This window comes from Rutidosis leptorrhynchoides, chromosome 9 (genome assembly GCF_046630445.1).
Source record: "Rutidosis leptorrhynchoides isolate AG116_Rl617_1_P2 chromosome 9, CSIRO_AGI_Rlap_v1, whole genome shotgun sequence".
NCBI lineage: Eukaryota > Viridiplantae > Streptophyta > Magnoliopsida > Asterales > Asteraceae > Rutidosis > Rutidosis leptorrhynchoides.
The window spans coordinates 328434613-328456145 of NC_092341.1; the positions used below are offsets into that span (position 1 = coordinate 328434613).

At 32.6% G+C, this 21533-nt stretch overlaps 1 protein-coding gene across 1 annotated transcript; it reads left to right on the top strand.

The window, feature by feature from the left end:
• Positions 1 to 15508: 15508 nt before the first annotated feature.
• LOC139865794 (RNA-binding KH domain-containing protein RCF3-like) lies at positions 15509 to 20863 on the top strand. Its single transcript, XM_071853896.1, has 8 exons — positions 15509 to 16399; positions 17048 to 17533; positions 17968 to 18207; positions 18418 to 18675; positions 19025 to 19104; positions 19187 to 19295; positions 19770 to 19896; positions 20563 to 20863. The coding sequence occupies exons 1-8, from the start codon at positions 15677 to 15679 to the stop codon at positions 20577 to 20579; spliced, it is 2040 nt and encodes a 679-aa protein (XP_071709997.1). The 5' UTR covers positions 15509 to 15676; the 3' UTR covers positions 20580 to 20863.
• The last annotated feature ends 670 nt before the right edge of the window (positions 20864 to 21533 follow it).

Consider the following 21533-nt stretch of genomic DNA (forward strand, 5'->3'; position numbering starts at 1 on the left):
TACTCAAACACTAAAACCAAGACGATATAAAAGCATCAATATTTTGTAGCTAGTGGTGAGATAGTAGCCCCAACATGATTCGTGATTTACCCAAATACAATATTAAATAAAAACAAGTATCATAGTGGTATTTAAACAGGCACAAGAATTCACATGTGAAGGTATTACTTATCGTAAGATCTAAAAGTGCAAAATTCACTTTTAAAAATAGTAAAATGTCATTTTCGGCATCTAAACTGCTTCGAACGGGGGAAAGCCTTAAGGAAGTCTTGCTCGTAGCGCCGTTTTCTAGTTATCTTACGAAAATGGATCTAATCTGCAATTGAAAATTTTTCGAAAAACTCTCCTCAAAATTTTGCCCGATTTTGTGGAGAATGTAGTGAGTTTAAATATGTGTTTTACGGCCATTAATTATCATCAAAACGAAATTACACTCTCATATATTCGCATTCAATATAAAATTTAGAAACAAAAAAATAAAGTTATGAATCTAGAGTAATAAAAAAAGGCTAAAAATACTCGAACAATAAAACCAAGACATTATAAAAGCAGCAAAGTTTTGTAGCTAGTGTTGAGATAGTAGCCCCAACATGATTCTCGATGTACCTAAATACAATATTAAATAAGAACAAGTATTATAGTGGTATTTAAACATGCACAACAATTTACATGCGAAGGTATTACTGATCCTAAGATCTAAAAATGCTACCTTTAAAAATAGTAAAATGTGATTTTCGGATTATAAACTGCTTCGAACGGGGGAAGCCTAAAGGAAGTCTTGCTTGCAGTGACATTTTCTAGTTGTCTTGTGAAAATGTCCTAATTTGCAATTGAAAATTTTTCGAAACATTTTCCACAAAATTTTGCCCGATTTTGTAAGGAATATACTGACTTCAAATATGTGTTTTGCGACCGTTAATTATCATCAAAACGAAACTACACTCTCATATATTCACATTCAATATGAAATTTAGAAACAAAAAATAAAAATAAGGTTTTGAATCTAGAAAAATAAAAAAAGCGGCTAAAAATACTCGAACAATAAAATCAAGTCGATATAAAAGCAGCAAGGTTTTGTAACTAGAGGTAAGATAGTGGCCCCAACATTATTCTCGATTTACCTAAATACAATATTATATAAAAACAAGTATCATAGTGGTATTTAAACATGCACATCAATTCACATGTGAAGGTATTATTTATCCTAAGATCTAAAAGTGCAACATTCACCTTTAAAATTAGTAAAATGTCATTTTCAGAATGTAAACTACTTCAAACAAGAGAAATAATTAAGGAAGTCTTGTTCGTAGCGCCGTTTTCTAGTTACGTTGCGAAAATGGGCCTAATCTGCAGTTGAAAATTTTTCGAAAAATTCTCCACAAAGTTTTGTCCGATTTTGTGAGGAATGTAGTGACTTCAAATATGTGTTTTGCTACCACTAATTATCATCAAAACAAAACTACACTCGCATATATTCGCATTCAATATGAAATTTAGAAATAAAAACAAAATTAAGGTTATGAATCTAGAGAAATAAAAAAGCGGCTAAAAATACGCAAACACTAAAACCAGGACATTATAAAAGTATCAACATTTTGTAGCTAGTGTTGAGATAGTAGCCCCAACATGATTCCCGATGTACCTAAATACAATATTAATTAAAAACAAGTATCATAGTGGTATTTAAAAGGCACAACAATTTACATGTGAAGGTATTACTTATCCTAAGATCTAAGAGTGCAAAATTTCACCTTTAAAAATAGTAAAATGTCATTTTTGGAATCTAAACTGCTTCGAACGGAGGAAAGCCTTAAGAAAGTCTTGCTCGTAGCACCATTTTCTTGTTATGTTGCGATAATGGGCCTAATCTGCAATTGAAAATTTTTCGAAAAATTCTCCACAAAATTTTGCTTGATTTTGTGGGGAATGTAGTGACTTCAAATATGTGTTTTGCTACCATTAATTATCATCAAAATGAAACTACACTCTCATATACTCGCATTCAATATGAAATTTAGAAACAAAAACAAAAATAAGGTTATGAATCTAGAGAAATAAAAAAGTGCCTAAAAATACTCGAACAATAAAACAAAGACGTTATAAAAGCATCAAAATTTGGTAGCTAGTGGTGAGATAGTGACCCCAACATCATTCTCGATGTACCTAAAAACAATATTAAATAAAAACAAGTATCATAGTGGTATTTAAACAGATACAAACAATTAACATGTGAAGGTATTACTTATCCTAAGATCTAAAAGTGCAAAATTCACCTTTAAAAATAGTAAAATGTCATTTTTAGAATCTAAACTGCTTCGAACGGGGGAAAGCCTTAAGAAAGTCTTGCTCGTAGCGCCGTTTTCTAGTTCTGTTGCGAAAATGGGCCTAATCTGCAATTGAAAATTTTTCCAAAAATTCTCAACAAAATTTTGCCCGATTTTGTGGGGAATGTAGTAAATTCAAATATGTGTTTTGTGTGCATTAGTTATCATCAAAACGAAACTACACTCTTATATATTCGCATTCAATATGAAATTTAGAAACAAAAACAAAAATAAGATTATAATCTAGAGAAATAAAAAAGCGGCTAATAATACTCGAAAAATAAAACAAAGTCGCTATAAAAGCTGCAAGGATTTGTAACTAGTGGTGATATAGTGGCCTCAACAAGATTCTCGATGTACCTAAATACAATATGAAATAAAAACAAGTATCATAGTGGTATTTAAACATGCACAACAATTCACATGTGAAGGTATTATTTATCCTAAAATCTAAAAGTGCAAAATTCATCTTTAAAAATTTTAAAATGTCATTTTCTGAATCTAAACTGCTTCGAACGAGGGAAAGCCTTAAGGAAGTCTTGCTCGTAGCGCCGTTTTCTAGTTATCTTGCGAAAATGGGCCTAATCTGCAATTGAAAATTTTCCAAAAATTCTCCACAAAATTTTGCCCGATTTTGTGGGGAATGTAGTGACTTAAAATATGTGTTTTGTTGTCATTAATTACCATCAAAACGAAACTACACTCTCATATATGCGCATTCAATATGAAATTTAAAAACAAAAACAAAAATAAGGTTATGAATCTAGAGAAATAAAAACGCGGCTAAAAATACTCGAACAATAAAATAAAGACGTTATAAAAGCAGCAACATTTTGTAGATAGTTGTGAGATAGTAGCTCTAACATGATTCTCGATGTACCTAAATACGATATTAAATAAAAACAAGTATTATAGTGGTATTTAAACGGGCACAACGATTCACATGTGAATGTATTACTTATCGTAAGATCTAAAAGTGCAAAATTCACTTTAAAAAATAGTAAAATGTCATTTTCGGCATCTAAACTGCTTCGAACGGGGGGAAGTCTTAAGGAAGTCTTGCTCGTAGCACCGTTTTCTTTGCGAAAATTGGCCTAATCTGCAATTGAAAAAATTTTCGGAAAATTCTCCACAAAATTTTGCCCGATTTTATGGAGAATGTAGTGACTTCAAGTACGTGTTTTGCTGCCATTAATACTCATCAAAACGAAACTACACTCTAATATATTCGCATTCAATATAAAATTTAGAAAGAAAAAAAAATAAGGTTATGAATCTAGAGTAATAAAAAAGCGGCTAAAAATACTCGGACAATAAAACCAAGATGTTATAAAAGTAGCAAAGTTTTATAGCTAGTGTTGAGATAGTAGCCCCAACATGATTCTCGATGTACCTAAATACAATATTAAATAAGAACAAGTATTATAGTGGTATTTAAACATGCACAACAATTCACATCTGAAGGTATTACGTATCGTAAGATCTAAAAGTGCAATATTCACCTTTAAAAATAGTTAAATGTCATTTTCAGAATCTAAACTGCTTCGGACGGGTGAAAGCCTTAAGGAAGTCTTGCTCGTAGCGCCGTTTTCTATTTATCTTGCGAAAATGGACCTAATCTGCAATTGAAAATTTATCAGAAAATTCTCCACAAAATTTTGCACGATTTTGTGGGGAATGTAGTGACTTCAAATATGTGTTTTGCTACCATTAATTATCATCAAAATGAAACTACACTCTCATATATTCGCATTCAATATGAAATTTAGAAACAAAAACAAACATATATATGTATATGTATGTATATATATATATATATATATATATATATATATATATATATATATATATATATATATATATATATATATATATATATATATATGGGCAGGTTCAAACGAGAACCACTAAAAAGGTGAGAACTGCGAAAACTTTTTAATTTAATAGTTTTTATGTGTTTAAATACACCCAGTGACATGCATATGCTAATTAATGCACATATCATTAACAAACTTATGTTCATTAGCTTAAATTACATGTTAAATTGTTAATTATATGAAACTGTTCACATGTTCGGAAACAATATGCACATGTGAACGAGAAACTATATTATTAATTATATAAGTAAAATATAAGTGTTTTTCAACTATTTTATGTTCATTTATAATCTTCATCAAGGTTTATGTGCGATTCAATCTATTTACATGTGAAAATCTTTATAAATCAAAAGTTCTCGCAGTTCTCGCCTTTTTTATGGTTCTCGTTTGAACTTTTGGCTATATATATATATATATATATATATATATATATATTCTCCATATTTAAATACATGTTTTATTTAATTTAGTTTTGTAGAATTTTTATTACAAAAGTTTTAACTAATATGTTTGTTATTTCTAATTTGTAAGCATATACTCTATACTCTGTAATATAAAACTAACGAGCCAATTGTCTAACGGTATTGTAGTGACCTTTCAATATTTAAGTTGAGAGTTTAAGCCATGTTGTATACTCAATTTAAAATATAAAGATATAGAAATGAATGTGTGACTCTGCCTTAAAAAGAATTAGTTTCATGGTTGGTCTTGTTTCAAAAATCAGGATATGGAGGGAACTTTAAAATGATCATGTTTGATCCTAACTTTTAAACATAATACATAATTGGTCCCAGCTTTTAACGATCGTTACCTGCTCACTGTTAACGTACATACGTGATTGGCACATGATGGACAGTTTCGTCTTTTCCGTTAGGTTTAGTCACATGCCTAATATGTGTGGATATTTTTTATCTATCTATCTTTATCTTTTATTTTTCATTTAATCTAGTTAATTTTCTTCCCCTTCATCTTCTTCAAATGACTTTCATCTTCATCCCTAAATTAAAATCCTAACTTCAATCACTATGGTCTAAGTACCAAATAAAATTCACAGTTGATGAGCTTCTTCTCAATTAACCCCAACTATCAAAAATAATCGTCTACGCTCAACTTCATCGTCCCAATTATAAACCCCAATTTTATGAAATCATCAAAACAACTTATGTTTCAGATACAATTGATTAACACAAAATCTTCGAAGATCAATTTTTCACATACAACAATGTCGACATGGAACATTACATTGAAAAATAAAAGTAAACTTCATGGCTTTCCTTAACAATTGAGTAAACAATTTTATGTTTATATATAGCTTACCTCTTCAAGATTCTCAAGTTCCATTATTTGTTCTATCTGTTCAGCAACACAGTTTCCTGCACATGAAAGATAAAGGTCACATGTTGAATTTTTTTGGTACGGAGTAACTTTGACCATATGAAATAGGTAGAAAAATAAGGTATGACAATATAGGTTAACGCACCACACTGCTCGCTACTTTAGCTTCAAGAACTCCTGAGTCCATTTCCACTTCAATTTCAAACATTGAAGATACATGTAAAGAAGAAGAGTTGGTATGCATAAATAAGATTTTTATGAAATTATGTGATGCATAATACATACCCTTGAATAGCTTTCAATCAGTTCAATTCGTAATTTCAGTGAACTTGTCAATCCTTCACGTACCCTTTTGACTTTCTTTCTCCTCGCACTTCAACAAAATATAAAAAAGAAACAATTCATAAAATGTTTTTTCACATTTTTATCTGAGGAAACCAAGAGATTGCACTGCAAAAAAGTCAAGAAGAAAAGTAATGGAATTTGTTTAAAACGATCACTTGTAAGAAGGTTCTCCAACATCATCAACTTTGTTCTCCAGCTGGCACGTACGAGCCAACATCCAAACCTAAAATATTATGAACATAAGATAGTTTTTATATGCTGATTTATGTGGTAAACATTGTAAAGAATAACTTATAATTTAAAATGTATCCACCAATGTCATCATTTCGATATGTAGTTGCTACTTTAGATATAATTTTGGAGTTTTGATTTGGTTAGGGATTTTTATTATAATTTGATGATGAATTTTTTATGAAATGGGATGACGAAGAAGAATGTGAAATTATTTTGAAATGACCATATCAGTCCCAATAGCTGCATGAGTCAAGTGTTCGTCGCAGCCCGAGAGACAATCGCTTCTCACAAGCTAAAGCAGTGAACTAACCGGATATCTCCAGGTTAAGAATTTAAACCATGGTGGAAGATATTAGTTAGCTACATTTTTATGCTTATAAGGAATCAATATTTTCTTTCTATATTCAACCTAAAACAGTGAACTAACTAGATATCTCCGGGTTAACAACTTAAACCATGGTGAAATATATTAGTTAGTCACATTTTATCCTTATAAAGAACCAATATGTTCTTTCTCTATTCAATGTGAGATGGGGTATTACAAACTCCCCCACTTTAACTCATGATGTCGTCGTCAGGCGGAACATTGTCAATACCCAGGATCCATACCCCATGAGATGCACGAGCATTCTGCCCGTCACACCTGGTGAGGATACCCTAGGAGAGCTACACGAGTGAAGTACTTGTCACAACCTGAGAGACAATCGCTCATCACAAGCTAAAGCAGTGAACTAACCGGATATCTCCTGGTTAACAACTTAAACCATGGTAAGAGATATTAGTTAGCCACATTTTTATGCTTATAAGGAACAAATATGTTCTTTCTTTATTCAATATTAGATGGGGTATTGCATATTAAGTGAAATGAACTTGAGTTTGATGGGGTTTTAATTTGGTAAGATGGAGGTGAGATGGTAAAGATAAAGGAAAAATGATAAATTAAATGAAAACGAAAAAATAAAATAACAAAAAGACAAAAATAACCATCACGTGTGTAAGTTAACTGGGAGCAAGTAACAATTTTTAAAAGTTGAGACCAATCGTATATTATGTTTAAAAGTTTGGACCAATCGTGATCACTTTAAAGTTCCCTCCTAATCCTGTTTTTTTGAACAAAGTTTGAGGACCAACCACGAAACTTTTTCCCTCAAAATAATAATGTAAATACAACATTTTTTTAATAACCATCAATTTAAAATATATATAAATATGTCAAACTTAATGTAGCTACCCTCAAAACGGTCCCAAAAGATGCACGAGTTGAGTGCCCGTCACACCTCGAGATAATATCGCCCCTCACACCAAAGCCATATACTAGTTGGGTATCTCTAAGTTTTTAACTACAACTATGGTGTGAGATATTAATTAGTCATCACTTAAACTTATAAAAGACTTAAACTATCAATCTATAACCAATGTAGGACGGATTGTTACAAACTCTCCCACTTAAATTCCTCACGTCCTCGCCAGGCCGGAGAATGATTCCATGATCAATCATGTCCACGGTAGATCTGAGATTCGCCTACACTCATCGTCCTTGATAAGGTTTAGCCCACCATTCCGAACGACACGTGAGTGGCTCTGATACCATATGTAACGACTCTCAAAGCAGTCCTAAAAAATGCACGAGCCGAGTGTCCTTCACACATAGATAGACTATCGTCCATCACAGTTAAAACCATGTATCTCCCAAGTTTCAACTAAAAATCATGGTTAGATATATTAATTAACCACTACTTTAAGTTTATAAGGGATTCAAACTTTCAATCTATGATCGTTGTGAGACGGGTTGTAACAAGCTTTCAACTTAAATTAATGACGCCCTCTTCAAAGGGAAACATAATCCCAAGATCACTCATGTCCGCGGTAGATGTGCGATTCACCTAAAGTCATCATCATCGGTAAGGTTTGCCCCACAATCCCGGACGACACATGAGTGACTCTGTTACCAACTAAAATGCCCCTCAAATCGGAGCCAAGAGATGTACGAGCGCATGTTCAACACGCCAAAAAAGTCTATTGTCCTTTACAGCTAAAGTAGTGGACTAACTAAGTATTTTCAGATTTCAACTAAAAATCATGGTGATATTAATTAGCCACTACTTTAAGCTTATAAAATACTCAAACTTTCAATCTATAACATATGTGGGACGGATTGTTACATTTAATACAAAAGTTTAAAAAAAATTCTGAACGAGCTCGTATTTCCAAGGTTTCATTTTTATTTAAAAAAACAAATATATAAACAAACGAAACTGAGACTTTCATAAAAAAAAATTGAATGAAACTCAAACAGACAATACAACCGAAACAAATCAACAATCAAAGAAAAAATAGAACTTCAAACGCAAATCATTAAACACAACCTAAACTAACAAACGAAGACAAAGCGAAACAAGTGACTTCACTTTTGTTTCAATGTAGGCTATATACGCTAAAAATACTACTATATGTCACAAAATTTTAAATCGTTTGTCAATATAAAAAAAATGTTACCGATTACCGGCTGAACTAGTTAAAATAATTATGTGGAATAAGATGACATGGATATAGATATCATTTACTTGCGTGAATACTTTTTGAATACTCATTTCATACATCGGTGAACATTATATCGACAACAATTACAAAATCTCCACAATATTTTTTTTCAAAATATTAACAATTAAATTTTGAATAAAAAAATTCACGATTGGCGCAATATTTCCACGTGGCCATCTCCGACCACCACCACTCCACCACCGCAATTCGAACCACCACTGATTCGCCGTCCAAACCACATTCAGTTACTTCCTTTGACTCGTCGCCGTCTCCCGGTTCGATTAGATCGAAGTGAACTTTGGATCTGAAATTCGTTACGAGATGTAAATAATATTGAGTTCGATCTGAGTCTGACGACATGCAGGTTTCCGGCGATCTGCCTCCACAAACTCTGATGATTCGATGGTTTTCGACATCAGTGGTGTCAGTTACGGTTGCAGATTTGAGGAGGTCCAACACTTCTTATGAAGTCACAACTTGGAGTTCAAAAACAATGGTGGCAGTGGTAAACAACAACGAGGTGTAACATGGATGTTGTCTTTAGTTTTGTTAGACCACACACAACCATAAAGTCCATGTCATAATTAAGACACTTTCACATTAACATCACCTCAACATTTCCTTCTCATCACACACCAAAGAAATTCCACTCCTAATCATGACATACCACTTTACCCTTTACATAAATTAAGAGCCATTAAAATTAATTTATTAATACAAAGTACAATAATTATTACTATATGTACCACAAAGCTTTGCACAAGATCTCTTCCTACCATATGTTATTCAACGCCAAAAAGGAATATTGTGTAACATTGGCGTGATTATGAAGTAATGGTGCCAATGGCGTGTTTTTTGGTGATCTCCAATACGGGTTATCAACGAGAAGTGTGAAGAGTCCTCTTATGAGATGGAATTGATGTGATTAGATTTGCATAGCCCGCACCCCTACTGAGCTTTGGAGTTTTTTTTAATTGGCTTTAACAACCCTGGGCAATAATAATTCAATAAATTAATAAAAAGGTTGCAGATCTGAAAGTTTGACCATTGAATACCGATCTTTATGTATTAATGTAGTTCATCAAATACGACCTTTGGGTAGTTTTTTTTTTCCTGTATTAAGTCATGTTTCATATAACTTTGTTTAGAAAGGGTGCATGATTTTATGTCTAAAAGAAACAGACTGAATATCATATTAAGTGACAGATTAAATGACAAAAAACAGAATTTTTGGTTACTCAATTAAGATCTAGTATAAAAATAGGCCATTAAGTCAAAAATAAACAAAGTACTATTAATCTTGTTTATGTACAACTCAGCGTCACATTGATTATCATCTTGTGTTTTTTAATCCGATTAAAAAAGTTAAGTTCGTTTATGAACCATACATGATTTTAGAATTATATACTTCGTACAATGATATATTTTAATGTATATGTTTTACATTTCGATAAAAGTAAAATCTATCTATCTAATAAAGCTCTAATTTGATAATGTCATAGAGAAACAATTTCTAAGGTTAAAAATAAATCAAAAATAAAAAGAAAATTTCTAAGACATACATGATGATGTCAGAAGTTGTGATGTGGTTCAGCGGTTGGTGGACTGCCTCCTTTAGGGGAGGTCAGGAGTTCGACCCCCGTTGGCTACATATTAAAAACACAATTTCATCCCTGCCATGAAGTATCCACCCATGACACCTTTCCCATATCGTTTGGGGGGTAAAGGGGAGGGGGTTTTACTTGGTCGTGCCTTTGAATCGGTTTCAAGGTTTCCTCCCGGGCAGCGATGGGGGCGGGGTTATTATCGCTGCATCAGCATAGTCGAAACGGGAGATGATCGCAACGGGTCGTTTAGTCCCCCTCGGGTGATACCAATCGATGTCCAAAAAATATGATGATGTCAATAATTATTTATATTTAATAATAATTAAAACATGTTAAACAAATGTACAATATGGGAAACATTATGTACAACCTACTGTAAAACACCCTCATTACCATTACCATTACCATATGTATAATATTTGAAACATTATGTACAACCTTATGGTAAAACATCCACATGATCATATGTACAATATTTGAAGCATTATGTACAACCTTATGATAAAACATTCGAATAATCATATGTGCATTCCTTAAAACAAATTGTACAATCTTTTACGAAACACTCAATGAACACGTATACAAATTTTGAAGCATATTGTACAATCTTTATAAAATAATTGCATTTTAATTTTCAAAGAAATTTCAAGACGCATTTGTTATTACTAATAAATTTTATTAAAAATATAAATATTTAATTCTTAAGGAAACTTTATTATTATTATTATTATTATTATTATTATTATTATTATTATTATTATTATTATTATTATTATTATACTAGCTTATAACCCGCGGTTTCGCGGGTTTTTAAAATTAGAGTTTATGAAATTTATTTTGAAAGGTAAGCATAAATGTATTTAAATGAATAATCATTGAAAAATGCAAAAAAGATTTTTATGGTGGAATATAATTCAACACATTTATTTGCAATTGGTAATGATGGATTATATGGAGTAGTAAATTCTTAATAAGATAACGATAAAACTGGAAAAGGGAAAATAGCTACAAATTATACGAGTTTGCACTATTCAAAATTCACCATACCATATTTGAGTGTTAAAAACATTCTAAATTGTCATATAAAAGGATACCACTATTTAAATTATATTATATTTTTTTCAGTAATTATTTAAAAACATTTACATTTTTTATCTTACCTTCTCCCAGCAGCAAAGGTTACCAATCGCCCGTCTTCAGCTGGGTTTTTAAGTACTTGAGACGGGACCTTAAAGAAAAATTCCACCCTTCTCTTTTACCACATGCAGATATTAAACTACGCATTAAAGGTGGTATAATGAGCGGGATGGGTAACATATCACATACAACTTGGATCGAAATAACTAATTTCTAAAACGGGCCGGATTAGATCAGGCAATTAACATACTTTTTTTCTTTTTTTTACTTTACATAAACTGAACGTCTTTAAATACGGTTATTTAGAATGTTGAAGCATTGCGATGATAATGAAACATTCAAATTAAAGCAAATACATTTTGGTTGTGTTGGTGTACTAAATTACCATAGACCCGTTAAAGACAAACTATGGCATACACTACCCGTTTATAAGATAAATGGGTTGAAATTGGTGTAACCATTCAAGATGTACCATTAGTGAATAAACGAATGTTAAACCCGGTATGTGACTATCTAAGATAAGAGGCAACTTAAACCTCACTAACTTCGTAGTACGTTTTTGCATCAACAGTTTACATGTCAATGTAACTGATCCCGCCGTAAATTTCTTTAAGATTCCACCTATAACGAAAAATGACTCAAAAATTAAATAATCCGCATGATAGAAGATGTAAGGTACGGTGTCTTAAAGTTGTAAAACTATATACAACATGTTGAGATAATAAACAGAGCATAAGATCAAAGTTTGGATTTTTAGTAAAATTTCTACTAACAGAAAGAGCTGCATGAGGATATGATAGCATCCCAATTGTGTACATGCACTTCTCAATTACTTCTGCAAGAGTTTTACCTACCAAGGCACCATGCTCTTTTAGCTCATCACACTATCAAATAACACTGAAATAATTATGCAACAACAAAATCAACCATCAGAAATAGGAATATTGATCTTAGAATAAATCATCACTATGGATACACATAGAACTATAAAAGTAGAAACTTCAAAACAAATACGTAGTATATGCATTTAATAGTAGGACACGGTCAGGGGATAACCGCACACATCTTTCCTGAGTAAACAAACACGAAAAACCTTATATGTTTCTCTACCCGTTTAGAGCTAATATATCTACTTCTCTGAATATTTAAATCAATAACAATATTAGAGTTAGAAAAAAAAAATGGTAATACTATCAGTCTGTATTGAATTCTTAATAACCCCGAAAACAATATAACCTAATACCATATTATAAATCTACATATATCATCCTTCAAACCAATATAATCAATATCATTCTTCATAAATTTATATAAAACTTACCTATGTGGTTGCTGAATCATTAGGAGGTAACTACAGACCTGCATAAAATTGCAAGGGTTGATAAATTATATAAATACAGATGCAATTTTAATAATACATATAATAATACATTAACAATCAAATGGTACTCACATTTACAGAGTCAATATTAATGAGTATACTTGTGGATGAGTTGATTAAGGTTATACTTCATCTTTAATATGCCAAACAGTTTAATGGAAACTCCACCTCTGTTAATAATGACCCATTCACCCCATTTCTGATAACACCAATTGTCTTAGGTTGGTTAACCCATTGGGACCATGCACCTATTTTAGTTTCATCCTGACCCTCATTCAGAGCTCAAAGATACAAATTGTAGTTATGGAAATAAGCGACTAAATAAATCGTAAGACATGTGCCTTTCATACAACCAAAACATACATAAAAGATTATAATAGTTATGTGATCGAACCTGTGGAACTTCAATGGGCTGGTTTACTTTTCCATGTGTGATTTCAACTGGTGCCTGATCAGCCTTCCGCGACAGAATATTTCCATCAACCATCTAATCCAAGACCATGAGTAACAATAACAATTAAAGTACAAACTGTAATACAAGATCTGTCAAAATATAAAAATACATCATATTATAAATACATGTACATATTTGTAAGTCATGACAGTATTTGGTAATCAAGTGAATCCATAAATTTGGATGAAATTACCAAGCGAATCCACATTTGAATGTGTACAAATTACCAAGTTATAAAATCCACATTTGAATGTACTCAAATTACCAAGTGAATCCACTATTCATCTGCAGTTGTGGTATACTGTATCCATTATTATTTCATCCAACGTGGAATTTTATAACTTGTGTTTGTACATACCTAAGTTATTATAACTACGCAAGAAATAATAATTGACAAAGACTTAACATAGTTAGGATTATGATACTAACTATGGAATATAACGACAAGTTCTCATAAAAACACCTGCATGACTCAAACCAGACATTGTGCTCTTAAAGTTCATTTCTTATCCTTCTCTATAGAATAAATTCTTCAGTATCTCTCAATATTTGCAGCCCAACTTACGGATGTCTAAACATCAAAATCGTTCTAAAATATAATAAAGTTGAAACCTAGACATTGTGCTCTTAAAGTGCATTTTTTAGCTTATGTGTTTGATTTACACTGTGTAGTTAAGTAGACAACGTTCACCTCTATTGTAGCAATGGTTGCTTCTTTAGAGGCTTTTTCATACCCGTCACCAATAAGCTCTCCAGATGATTCAATTCCATCAAGTTTTTCATTGAACACGACAGAGGCTTTAACATCTATTATGTGAGGAGAATAAGAAGAAAAAAAAAAGATACAACTTTTCAAATGTTTGTATTGCTTTAAATATAAACATATGAAAAAACAAAGCTTAATCAGATATACACAACTTTCTTTTCTAAGTTAAGAGAGGCATTCTATATATTGTTTTCAATTCAGATGCAAGTACACAAATGTGCAGTTTCTACACTAAAATAGAAAACAAAGGTTACGGGTTACCATAAGTCAAAGATGCCGATGAAGATATCCAAAATTCACAGATATCTTATAAACAAAATTGACAGCAATCAAAGTTCCTGCAAAAAGAATTAAACCACGGCAATTTAAAACAAAAATTTACATGAAATTAGGGCTAAATGTATGTCTTTTTTTTTTTTATCACAAATCATATACATAGTGACAGATGGAATAAACAGCAATTAAAGTTCATTATCAAACCTTTCAGAACCCCATATTTAAATGCTTACGGCGTCGATTCAATCGATTGTGAGTTATTCCTGAATTCGTTTTCAAACCCTAAAATTAATTTTGGATGGGTGAATGCTTTGTATACGATTGTAAAACACCATTTATTCATCACCGAATGCACATAGTGTCGATCTGCATCTGCTACTATAAGAACCCTAATTGTTTGTGGTTTCTTATCGATCTCTTCCATCGTCCCATTGTAGAGAGAGAGAGAGGTGTTTTTTTATTCAACTTGTTTCAGGGATTTTGTGATAATGGGAAGAGCAGCAGACCCCATGTTTTCACTCCGTGCTATTTTGAGGGTATATTTGTCAATAAACAATAGAAAAGGAGGAGTGAGACAAATGTTGAGTGATCACTTGATCCAAGGGTTGTTTTTGAAAGTTGGTTTTTGATCTAATGGTTATTTCTTTTTCATTTGAATTTTTTTGAAAAAGATTAGGCAAATAGGACTTTGTTATTATATATAATGTAGATGTAGATGTAGATGTAGATGTAGATTATTATTATTATTATTATTATTATTATTATTATTATTTAAATATAAGTTCTTTTTACGAGATTAACTATCTTACATATGGAAGATGATGGTGGGAGCATGAAGGTAGTTTATTTACTCTGTCCAAGTTAAGTATATCAAAATGTTTGTAGTTTATCTTTGATTATTTCGGATGCATATGTTTCACACAAAATATATTTGTGGTACGTTTTTGTTGTAATTATTTTCTATATGCATATTATAAACTTTATTGATTTAGTTATTTTTTTCAATGGTTTGGTAAGTATTTTTCATAATAGTATATTTAAACTTGTATTATTTTATAAATCCGTAATTTCGCGAGTTATTTAAAAAATACACTCCGTAAAACGTGTATTATTTTATAACTTGTATTATTTTATAAACTTGTATTTTGTAATAAAAAAAAAATACACGCCGTAAAACCTATACACCCGAATTGAACCCGTTTTTAAGGTTTCTAAACTAATTTTCAAATCATCTAATCTAATAAAACCCCCAATTAGAGTTGCAGCATCTAAACCTCCACTCACTTCACTTCTAGGGTTTCATATTATAATCCACTCATTTCGTTTCAAATATCAAACTCACTACGTATCTATACGTATGCCCTAAAACTATAACTCAATTAATCGATTGTGAATCAGAATGATGGATCGATCGAGATCTAAACGATACTATTACGATCAGGATTACGATCACATGGAAACCCTAAACCCTAGAGCTAAACCACGTTACAATAACTACAACGGCGGTGGTCATCCTTACGGACCGAATAACAACCACCACCAGCGCCGGAACATCGGCGGCGGCGGTGGCCGGAAACCACAGGATTCATCATCACTTATGGTTACTACTAGTTATAGGATCTTATGTCATGATAACAAAGCTGGAAGTGTGATTGGGAAATCTGGTAGTATAATTAAAGCTATTAGACAACATACCGGTGCTTGGATTAATGTTCATGAATTGATACCTGGTGATGAGGAGCGAATTATCGAGGTTTCGGATACGCGAAGACGCGATCCGGATGGTAGAATGCCTAATTTTAGCCCTGCACAGGAAGCATTGCTTTTGATACATGAGAGGATACTGGAGAGTGATGCTGGTGGGGTTGGGGGTTATGGTGGATATGGTGGTGGTGGTGGTGGTGAGGATGATGAAGATATGTATGGTGTAAGAGGGGGTTTAGGTGGTGCTAATAGATTGGTGTCTAGGCTTGTGGTTTCTAGGTTGCATGTAGGATCATTGCTTGGGAAAGGGGGGAAAATTATTGAGCAAATGAGGATGGAAACCAAAACTCATATTAGGGTTTTACCTAGAGATCATACTTATCCACGGTGTGTCGATATGTCTGAGGAAATTGTTCAGGTTAAAAAAGACTTTGACTTGTCCACAACTTGAATTGTTTCAGTGAATTGTTCTATTGTATATTGTATACTCCTGATCATGAATAATGCTTTGTTGGATGCTTATATTATGTTATAAGATATAAGATGGTTTTATTTCGTTAAGATATTTCAGGAGTTGTGATTTGCTTATTGTGCTTTGATTTGTGGCTAGTTTAGTAGTATGGACCTATATAGACTGTCTGTATGCATGATTATGACATTCGAGACTTGAGTGGTGCCATTTTTAGTAAGCATGGTTTAAACTTTAAAGTAACACCATTTTGAGTTGAAGAGTACGACTTAGAACAGTAGATGATAGTGTTCTTAGTGTAGTTGAAAAGTCGGTTTCCATCTATTCTCTACATAAAATGGAAATCTAGTGTGAGCCACTGCTGTGTGTTTAATTATTGGTATCTAAAGAAAGTTGTATATCTCAGATTAGTTGAGTTTCTGTATATGAGACTACTGTTTTTTATGTTTTGTAATAGGATTCTCTTTTTTGGACGGATTGTTAATTAATATGGAATAATGGGAACAATTACTTTTGTTCAACTTTATTCGTGTTTCTGTTACGCCCATTTAATTTAATTCTAATCATAGTATAAAAATCTGTTATCTTATTCCACAGGTTGTTGGTGATATGGTCTCAGTGAAGAATGCAATAGAAATTATCTCCTCGCGATTAAGAGAGAGTCAGCACCGGGATCGTAGCCATTTTCATGGACGATTACAATCACCTGATCGGTTCTTTAATCCAGAAGATGATTTTATGCATCACCCAAATAACATACCTCGTCGACCATCAATGGATGGGCCTAATTATGGGTCAAGAATACCTGGTGGGCTAAACAATTCCAGAAGCTTCAATAATGGCCCACGTCTATCTGGTAATGTTAATGATTCTGGAGCTAGTCCCATGTCTGAGAATGCACAGTCCCAAACTTCAGAAGATATTGTGTTTCGTATACTGTGTCCAAACAATAAGGTTGATAGTATCATTGGGCAATCAGATGGATTTATGGAATTGCTCGAAAATGAAATTGGTGTGAACGTCAAGGTTTCTGATCTTGCCACTGGATCAGATGAACAGATCATTACCATCACTTCAGAAGAGGTATATGTTTTCTTTATTTTCATCTAGATGAGAAATTGACTCCTGTACGGAGTTTATAATATATTTTTTTAATAGTTATGGTTACAAAAATTATGCTGTTGTAATACAGTAGTAATCTAGTTTGAACACACTTATTTAAGAAATTATATGAATTAAAATACCTTTTGGCCTGTCTGGCACGTGTAACCCTTTTGACTTGCTCCTTTTAGGCTAGTATATATGTTATTTTGCTCATTTAATGTGGTAGTAATTAATCATAACCTGGATCAACCTATTAATCAGCAAATCTCTTGAAACCGATACATCTAGTGTTTAGCCTAAATTAACACATATTAATTGCTTCATCTGATGCACATTGTCTGAGATTATATCCTTTGAGTATCTTATAATGTACTTCTGATGCTTACTGTAATTGTAAAAACATTTACTTTTAGGGTCCCGATGATGAGTTTTTTCCTGCTCAAGAAGCTCTGTTGCATATACAGACTCGAATTCTGGATCTTGTTACGGAAAAAGAAAATATTATTACTACCCGTCTTCTTCTCACAGCTGGTGAACTCGGATGTTTAGATGGATTTTTATCTGAGGCCAAAAAAATGACTGGTGCAGACGTTCAGATTCTGCCTAAGGAAAATATCCCACAATTTGTACCAGTTAATGACGAACTCGTACAGGTTTGTTGCTTACCATTTAATTTTTTTTGCTAAATCTAATAATGTCTTTACTTCTTGATTTAATAAGATTATTTAATAATTTAATATGCTGTTTTGACATGTGTTTTCGATATATTATCCAAATTCTGCAACTTAAAGTCATAATACTAATAAACTTCCATTAAATCTAAAACATTAATGTTTGATGAAGTATTATGATTATATGTTCAGATTGTTGGAGAGATTAAGGCTGCTAGAGAAGCACTTGTGGAGGTGACATTGAGACTAAGGAGTTATACATTTCAAGGGTTCTTTCAAAAGGATGGTCAACCGGGTACCATTCATGCACCGAGCCCTGTAGGGACCACTTCAAACTTGGAGGCTGCTCCTAGCAACAGCACAACTACACGGGAAACTTATAGTGGAAATGATACTAATGTTGCATCCAACCAGAACATGCAAACCACACTCCAAGTACATCCAGCAAAGGTAAGACACACTTGATCTAACCATGTACCTGTTATAGAGGTAACAATTTTGAGTCTTTTAATTATGGGTCATCCAGGTTATGTTTTACAACCAGTGGGTCAAATTTTGTAAAGTTACAAGTCAGGTTGAATACATCCACATGTCAAATTGGCCAACAGTACATTCAAAAAGTTTTTAGTCCTGACTTATACCCGTTTTCACCCATATTTTGCTATTTCTAATTGTAGTGTATGTTTAATGATTATGTTCATCTCTCAATCACATAATTAGAGCATGAAGTGCTCATTTGGTTAATCAGTTTGACAAAAAGGCTTCAACTTGCCTCATGATGTGTGTATTTACTGTGTAGAATACTGGGGGATCGAACAGTGAAGGTGTAAATCAAACTGAAAGTGGGACTCGTGAAGATGCACCAAGTAAATTGAACAGGTAATGGTCCTGCTTTATTACTAATCAGTTAATTCTGTTAATTGCATACCGATCTTATATCATTTTTCTTTCCTCCTTTTAGGAGACCTGTGCAACTTGTTACAAGGAGTATACTGGAAGTCGTCATACCAGATTATGCGGTTCCCAAGCTCATTACAAAATCCAGAAATATGCTTGCTCAGATTAGCCAAGTAAGCTTTCCTAGAACTAGAACTTTCATATGTATTTTTGTTCTGTTTTGTTATTTAGAGGTGGCGTTATGTATCTATATACCTATGAAGCGGTTGATTTGGCTTATGTTTTTTCTATAACGGGTCAAACTAGTCAAAAGAAAACTTGTCGCGTTTTCTTTGGAAGTTAGATTATAAATTATAATGGGAATACTTATATTTAGTAATCAGGTTGTGATTTATATTCAGTTAATAAAGAATATATTGTTGTAATCATATTTGACAGTTTGACACACAAAATCTTTATAAAAGAAATAAAAAGGTTTAGACTGAGTGATTCGGGTCAACCTAGCCTGTTTGTACCTACTCCACAATTCACCTGTTCTGACCTGTTACCCGGCTCGCCTATTTTGCCACTTCTAAGTTTGTCTAACAGTATATATGCTATTGTTGTAATGGTTTAACTTGTACGTTCTTAATTAAATATCAAATTAGCTTTCGGGAGCCAATGTTAAACTGGTTGATACAAGCACCGAAGCAACAGAGCATATCATTCAAATATCTGGTACCCAGGAGCAAGCGGAAAGAGCCCAGAGCTTGCTTCAAGGATTTATTTTGAGCAGTATGTACTCCTCGCCCTTTACCTTTATGTATACGCGCGCGCGCGTGTGTGTGTGTGTGTGAACTGTTACAAATCTAGCATTACCCAGATGAAATTTGCAACCACATAAATTCCCAGACCATAGATCTAGCCTGCTTTTATGATTCTGGATTAGTTAAGAGAGTAGAATTTGGTTTTAATCTGATCATTGGTTAATCCAATGGTTGAAATCAATCACCCGTTCAACCTTTGTTAGGACATGCTTGGGGCGGGTTGATAAAGATCCAAGACATGTAATAATTTGGTCGGGTCGAGTTGTCTTGGAACACTAATTTTTCTGGAAAGTCTTCAATATTTATATTTATGTATAGTTGTATCATCAGACATGATTACACATTTACATGAAGTTATGATATCAATATATTTTTCCGAATAAAGTGAAGTAGCCATTTTTATGCACTTTAGAGGACCCTTAACACATTTGGGCCTATGATGACTCGAAACTGTCATCTACACTTTATGGGGCTCAATTACTTTTGGGCGTCGGATAGGTTTCTATTGGCCAAACGAAGTGAATGCAAAAAATGCATTATAGCCATTTGTGGTTGGGTATTAAATCATGTATATCCGTGTCTAGTTTTGTTACTAACCATATATTTGACCATCATTTGTTGTTTAATCGTGCAGCCCAAGAAGACGTATAAAAGTGTGTGTATGTGGAGTTTCAACGTGTAGTCCCAAACAAGGAGAGATAAAACTACGTGTATTCAAGTCCCTTGTATATGAATTAGTGTTGTAGGACTAAGGTACAAATGTGTACCATAGTTGTAACTTTCAAGTTATTCTAGCAACTCTGTATTATTATAGGATGTTGTGGGTTTTTTTAATATCTTGTCGTGTTTATGCTACAAAATCACGTTTGATACATTAACTTATGAGTTAATGAATCCAAGTTTTTGCCAAGAAATTGAAGTTATGGTTTCTTGGACATGTTTTTGCTCATGACAAATTGTTGGTTCTTTTAAGATTTGTACAAGTATTCCAAATATCATACAGTATCATTCTTTAATAAAAGAAGTGTTTTTTCTATGTTAAAATATCAAATAACTACGTCATACATTTTTTTTGATGTTAACATATCAAATTCAATGCATTGAACTTATTACAAAGTTTGATCTCGCAAATTGGCAGCCAAAAGTTTCATGTGCATAGGCAACAAACCTTGAAGCTTTTGGCGAACACAATATTTAGTTATGTATTAGTAAAAAGTTTCACGTGTATTAGTTATTCCCTCCGTCTCAATTTAATAGTTTATGTTACTTTTCAAGTATTTCTTTATCAATTTTGACTTATCTTTATTTCTGTTATGTATTATTTAATAAAAATTTTATGAATGTATTGAGCTTTAAATGTGTTTTTATTTATATAAATTTCACTAAATAATTTATAACATAAACTGCTTGAAAAGTTAGAGACTATTAAATTGGCGCGGATGAAGTATGTATTACTGAAAACTGTGAAAGGAGCTTCATGTGAAGACATTGTTTGATTACGAGTTAGTAAACAACATTGGAAAGAGGTTATGCTAGGGTATGTTTGACAAAACTAGCTGGTAGCTGTATATGTAGTTGTAGCTGTAGCTGGTAGCCGAAAGCTTT